General features: G+C 18.6%; 2 protein-coding genes across 5 annotated transcripts in view; one reads left to right on the top strand and one right to left on the bottom strand.

The window, feature by feature from the left end:
- LOC102674896 (putative uncharacterized protein DDB_G0282133) overlaps nucleotides 1-2,676 on the bottom strand; it is a 10,700-nt gene extending 8,024 nt beyond the window's left edge. For 2 of the 4 annotated variants that reach the window (XM_006624442.2, XM_006624440.2), the window contains exons 1-3: nucleotides 2,480-2,676; nucleotides 1,023-1,247; nucleotides 290-487 (exon numbers count right to left, since the gene is read on the bottom strand). In XM_006624442.2, coding sequence (XP_006624505.1) covers nucleotides 290-487; nucleotides 1,023-1,216 — 392 coding nt within the window. In that variant the 5' untranslated portion in view covers nucleotides 1,217-1,247; nucleotides 2,480-2,676. Of the gene's footprint in view, nucleotides 1-289; nucleotides 488-1,022; nucleotides 1,248-2,237; nucleotides 2,262-2,479 lie in introns of those variants that run through there. The other 2 variants (XM_031514565.1, XM_031514566.1) reach the window with 2 other exon arrangements.
- Nucleotides 2,677-2,745: 69 nt separating this feature from the next.
- On the top strand, nucleotides 2,746-5,629 carry LOC102674765 (cyclin-dependent kinase 9). Its single transcript, XM_006624439.2, has 7 exons — nucleotides 2,746-2,944; nucleotides 3,040-3,124; nucleotides 3,852-3,942; nucleotides 4,019-4,185; nucleotides 4,281-4,522; nucleotides 4,603-4,750; nucleotides 4,824-5,629. Exons 1-7 carry the CDS (start codon nucleotides 2,838-2,840, stop codon nucleotides 5,130-5,132), a joined length of 1,149 nt encoding a protein of 382 aa, XP_006624502.1. The 5' UTR covers nucleotides 2,746-2,837; the 3' UTR covers nucleotides 5,133-5,629.
- The last annotated feature ends 1,144 nt before the right edge of the window (nucleotides 5,630-6,773 follow it).

Raw genomic sequence — 6,773 nt, forward strand, 5'->3', positions numbered from 1 at the left:
TTTTAATGAAAACAATATATAATACTTTATTAAAAAAGTTTTAATACATAATTTACATAAAATGCATGCAAATAATTTATAATTCAGAAATATTTATATTATTTTAATATTAAAATTAATTATTATTAATACATATATTTAAAAATTTTAATGATTAATTTTTACAAATATTCCTGAATTAAACAAGAATCTATATTATAGAGGCAGGTATAGCCTGCAATATGTAAGTATAATATAATAATATAATTTTTATTGATACTGCTATATAAATGATTAGGGATGGCAGTACCTCACAAAACCTTCTATGTGATGAAAAATTTCCAGTTTATCGATGATGCAATCAATATGATTATTAATGTATATAAAATAAGGCTTGAGAATTTCATAAAAATGTGGAGCTCTTATTTTAACAATACAATGGTTTGTTCTTATTATATTATGTCCATGTACTATGTTAAGATCACAATATAAAGAGTCCGTAAATATGCTACAATAAAACACTCTATTCAGTTTATGTATTTACGAGCTTATATTTAGCACATATAAATTATTTTATACAAAAATATATCTTCACTGATATATTAATAAATTACAGATAAATTTTATACAGAAGCAAAAAATATTATATAATAAAATAAGATCTGCTATAAGTAATTTTTAAATTATGATTCTATAACTTTGTACAATATATTAGTTATTTCAATATTTTCAATAAATTATATATTAATATTATATATTGTTATATGTTAATTATATATTATTATATATTAATCATATAAACCAAAATATAAAATATACAATAATACAAAATAACTCACTAAAACTTTTCAAATATATCATACAAAGATTTATAAAAATATTTATATTTTATTAATTATATTTATAATTTATATTATATTATAATTTTTTTCTTTATATTATCTTTGTATTATATTAATAAAAAAAATTATTTTTTAAATTATTTCTTCTTTGAATTTGAATTAATAATTTATAATTTAAATGATAATAAATTATTAATTTACCTCAAAATATTATCTTGTAGATCAGTAAGACTTTTTGTGACAATTCGATTTTTTTCTATACATTGATGTTTTTTAAATGTTTCACTAAAAGGAAGTTCAGGCTTGACAGAAGCATAAAGTTGATGGCAATAAAGCCATTGATGTATTCTGTCTAAATTTCCACTTTGCTTGTTGTTGTCCCTGTCTCCAGCCATGAGACATGTCTAATCTTTCATACTTGTTTACCTTTAAATCATTAAATGTAAAAAAATCAAACAAAAAATTTCAGTCAAATAAATATAAACATAAATTAATTAAAAGAGATGTATAATATATAATATATTACATGTAATAAAAATATTATATTTAATATATTTATTATTTTTTTTAAATAATAATTTTCATATATAATTTCTATTTATATAAGTTTGATTATATATAGTAATTTCATCTTTAATTAATAAAATTTTAATTATAAAAAAATCTAAGCAAAAGAACATAATGATTTAAATATTTATATTGTCAGCAAAGTATATAACAATTTTAAGATCAATACAATAAAAAACATATTTCTTGCAACAATTCTTTTACTAATTCTTTTATTCAATATTTAACTTATTCAATATGTACTTTCAATATTGAAAAACTAATATAAAATATATATATTATATGTATAATGTATATCTGATTATTATGAATTTTAAATAATATAATAAATTTCTGATTATTATGAAATTTATTATGTAATATTATCTCAAGAATATATTTAAAAAATATATATATATTTTATTAAATATTTTATATATATATATTATATATATATAATATTTAATAAAATGTTTATATATTTAAAAAATATATATAATATATATATTTAATATATATATATATATAAAATATTTAATAAAATGTTATGTGATAATTTATATTCTGTTTAACCTTAAATTTAATATGTATCTAATCACATATGGATTCGTGAATTAAATATTTTATGAAATATTTGAAATATAAATACATTAAAATTAAAATAAAATTAAGATACAAAAACTAAAAATAAATATATAATTATAATACAATTCAAAAAACTAAATTTTAATCAAAATTATATGATCGAAACATGTTAAATGCTGATTAATTGATTGATTAATAATAATTTTTAATTAAGAAAAAATACGACAAAAACGCATAATTAAGAAATTATTTTTTTCATTTTTGAAAAACATTGATCGAACACACCTTGTTGACTGTCATTTAACATATCTTCACATACATCCTAAGTAACTTACTTTCAAAAATTAAGAATAACATACATAAATTAATGAGGTTGAATATAGAATATTTATTTCAAAAAAGTTTCAAATATACAAAAATATTTTTTGTCAAATATTTTCTTAAACTTATATTTTTAAATTATATATTTTACATAAAACATTCTCAATAATTTATTGATCGTATTTCATACATATGTACTTACGTACCTCGCATTATTTCGGTTCTGGAATATCGATCAGAATATATCATAATTATATGATATTATAAACTATACTTTTTTCACGCATTTCATATCCGTTATAAATTTTGACAGATATTAACGATATGACATTATCAAACATTACTACTCGTTTGTTATTTAAAAGGCATAAATATGTGACGACCGTTCTCAATATAAAAGCAAACTGATTAACGCTAGTTCCGCTAGGTGACGTGCGAATCAAAATAAATTTTTTATTTTGAGGTTAAGTATAAGAATGTTCTGTCAAATTCGTTTGTAGATTCTCATGATTTCTTGTCTACCATGTTAAGTATTATAATAGTCATGTTTGAAAAATATTCAAGATGAATACGAAGGAAAAGGAAAAATATATTGAAGAATTTGATTTTCCTCATTGTGATGAATCTTCTAAATATGAAAAAGTTGCAAAAATTGGTCAAGGTACTTTCGGGTAAGTTTAATTATATTCTAATTAGGTTATAATTATATACAAATGAAAAATTTTTATTATTTTCTTTAATTTTAATAATATATATTTTTTCATAGAGAAGTGTTTAAAGCGAGAGATAAGAATTGTACTAAAAAATTCGTAGCTATGAAAAAAGTATTAATGGATAATGAAAAGGAAGGGGTATGTATATGTTGAATATTTGATTAATATATTTTTTTTGTTTTTTATTCATTTCATATATATATAAATATACAAACACAATAGCTTATTATATTTTTATTTAGAAATACTAAAAATTATTAATTCTTTCTTATGTCTAAGATAAATAAATAAATTTTTTTAAATCTTATTAGAATTTTTAGAAATTTTAATAGAAATTTTAAAAATAATAGCATATAAATAATGTAGAAAAATTATATAAGTTTTATTATTAAAAAATCATTTATATTCAATAATTTACATAAATGTTTGTATCCTACAGATAAAATTAATTAAACTAAAATAACTTTCAGATATTATAATTATAAATTGAATATAAATTTGATTTAACAATTAAAAATTAAAAATATAACAATGAATTGAAGATTTTATTATTATTTATTATCTTTATTATCTCATTTGTATATCAATTTTTCTCATTAGATATCAATAATATGTATTTTTAAGAATATAACTTTTGATAAATTTTTTTAAAAGTTAAAATTTTTTAAATTTTTTAACTATTTTTAAATTGTATTCATTAAATATTATTAAAAAATATAAAAAAAATAATATAATTTTTATAAAGCAAAATGAAGAAAAGTTTTATTTCATTTTTTAAAGAAAATTATATATTATATTGAAATATATTTTACATTTATATATCATATGAATGTACTATAACATTAATAATATTTTTTATTTATAGTTTCCTATAACTGCTTTAAGAGAAATAAGAATATTGCAATTATTAAAACATGACAATGTAGTAAATTTAATAGAAATATGTAGAACAAAAGGTAAATATTTGATATTGTAAATAAATATTTTCTGATAACAATTATGAAGTAAATAATTTTGAAAAATTTTTTTTAGCAACTCAATATAATCGTTATCGTTCTACATTCTATCTTGTATTTGATTTTTGTGAACATGACTTAGCAGGTTTATTGTCAAATGTAAATGTCAAATTTAATTTAGGAGAAATTAAAAAAGTTATGCAACAATTATTAAATGGTCTTTATTATATACATAGTAACAAGGTAAGAGCATAATAAATGTATAATTAGAAAAAAAATAATTGAAAAAAATTTGTTTAATATAAATAATATAAATTACATACTAATTTTTTGCATAGATTTTGCATAGAGATATGAAGGCTGCAAATGTTTTAATAACAAAAAATGGTATATTAAAATTAGCTGATTTTGGATTAGCCCGTGCATTTAGTGTAAATAAAAATGGTCAACCAAATCGTTATACAAATAGAGTTGTTACTCTTTGGTATAGACCACCTGAACTTTTGCTTGGTGATAGAAATTATGGCCCTCCTGTAGATTTATGGGGTGCAGGATGCATAATGGCTGAAATGTGGACCAGGTTTATATTTTTAAATAATAATATTGGTACTTATTATTGTAAATTTATTTTTAATATTTATTTAATATAATTGTTTATAGATCACCTATAATGCAAGGGAATACAGAGCAACAACAGCTCATATTAATTTCTCAATTATGTGGTTCGATTACAACAGAAGTATGGCCAGGAGTAGAAAATTTAGAATTATTTAATAAAATGGATTTACCTAAAGGTCAAAAACGAAAAGTAATTATCTCTATTATCTTAAATAAAATATACATCAAGAATGTAATTCATTGAAAATATATATTTTTTTTAGGTTAAAGATAGATTAAAACCATATTTAAAGGATCCTTATGCGTGTGACTTATTAGATAAACTTTTAATTCTTGATCCATCTAAAAGATTTGATGCAGATTCCGCATTAAATCACGATTTTTTTTGGACGGATCCTATGCCTTGTGATCTTAGTAAAATGTTGGCTCAGCATACTCAGAGTATGTTCGAATACTTAGCTCCACCAAGACGTCCTGGTCACATACGCCATCCTCATCATCAAGTACCTGGGGGAGCAGCCAAACCTAGTTCTAGTATGGCCGACAGTGGTTACCAAGATCGTGTATTTTAGAATAGTTATATTTTTTTTTTTATAACTATAGACTGCCATTCATTATTCATATTTTTTTCAACTCGTAGCATTTTGATATAAGATTTGACTTTAACTTTATTTTAGTAATGATAGAGTATTAGTTAAAATTAAAATTTTAATTTATATAAAATTTTTAAATGTAAAATTTTCTTATGTATATATATATATACATAAACAGGATAATTCTCTCAATGAATTCAAAAGCAATATTATCATCTAAATATTGTGATATTTGTGCATATATGATTTATAATATCTGTGAACAAATATAAGTTTTTTTATTTTATAAGTCGTTTCGTAAAAATTTGATAGCTAATTAATAATAGAATAGTCATATTGACAAATTATTATATATAAAATGAAATTATTAATACAGTTTTTAATTGCTTTTGAATTCATTTTGAAGAAAAATCATCATATATATAAGTTATAAAAAATTTATGGAAATTTATATATATATATAAATTTTGTACAAGTAGAAACAGTCTTCTATTTTACCTTATTTCTATAAATATTCAAACTTATAATTTATAATTTTTATCCAATTATTTATGTATTATATTTTACAAAATAATCTAATATTTCTCAATATTTATAACAAAAAAAAGAAATTTTATATACATTCTTAATTCAACTTTAGTTGTGTTATATATTAGAATATATAAAACATCTTAAAATATACTCATTTAAAATTTTACATAGATATAACATTGTGATACAATTATGAAATAATATAAAATTATAACTGTAAATTGCCGATAAATTAAATAATTAAAAATTATATTTAAGATGAAAATATTGAAATTAATTGTTATTCCAAAAATTAGTTCATCAAATATTTGTTATCAACAAAAAATTTTATTTTAATAAACAAATTTTAACTTTATCACGATCTTTGAGTATGTTGTTATATAGTTTATTATATAATAATATAGTTAATTATATAATAAAAGATTAAATAATAGAAGAATTATTAAAACATATACAAATCTCAAATTAAATTTAAATTAAAAAATTTAAAAAATTGCTATACTATTCATACAATAAAGAGCGTAATTAATGGCGCAATCAACAATTTTACATTCAATTTTATCAATCAATATCTATATATCAATATCTATCTATCTTTGTCATGAAAAAACAATGCATAGCATCTAAATAAAAAAAAATTTTAAATATGTACATAATTATATGTCCATAATACTTTGTTATTTTTATTCTATATATTATATATATAGAATATAGAATATATGTACTTTTTATATATTATATATATAAAATTGTAATATATATATATATATGTAAAAAAATGAATATTGATTAGAATTTATTTTTCAAATTTAAACAATTTAATTTTATCGTATCAATATATAATAATCTAATGCAATAATATATAATAATAAAATAATAATAAATAATAATATAATCTAATGCAAAATTAAATTATTTATTTGAAAAATAAGTCCCATTCGACATTTTTTCACATGAACTTTTGTGATATTGGTAGTATTATATGTATTGGTATCTAAAATCTGATTCTTTAAAAAACATTCCATTTTTTAGCTTTTTTTTGTATAAACATTATACAGATATGTTATAAATATAAGATAAACATATAAA

This window comes from Apis dorsata, unplaced genomic scaffold (genome assembly GCF_000469605.1).
Source record: "Apis dorsata unplaced genomic scaffold, Apis dorsata 1.3 scaffold_1058, whole genome shotgun sequence".
Taxonomy (NCBI): domain Eukaryota; kingdom Metazoa; phylum Arthropoda; class Insecta; order Hymenoptera; family Apidae; genus Apis; species Apis dorsata.

Bases quoted from the DNA above. Each gene is read 5' to 3' on its own strand.
- LOC102674765 (XM_006624439.2), top strand. From the start codon at position 2,838: ATGAATACGAAGGAAAAGGAAAAATATATTGAAGAATTTGATTTTCCT. The intron at 4,186-4,280 runs GTAAGAGCATAA...TTTTTTGCATAG, and splicing joins ATTATATACATAGTAACAAG to ATTTTGCATAGAGATATGAA. The intron at 4,751-4,823 runs GTAATTATCTCT...TATTTTTTTTAG, and splicing joins CTAAAGGTCAAAAACGAAAA to GTTAAAGATAGATTAAAACC.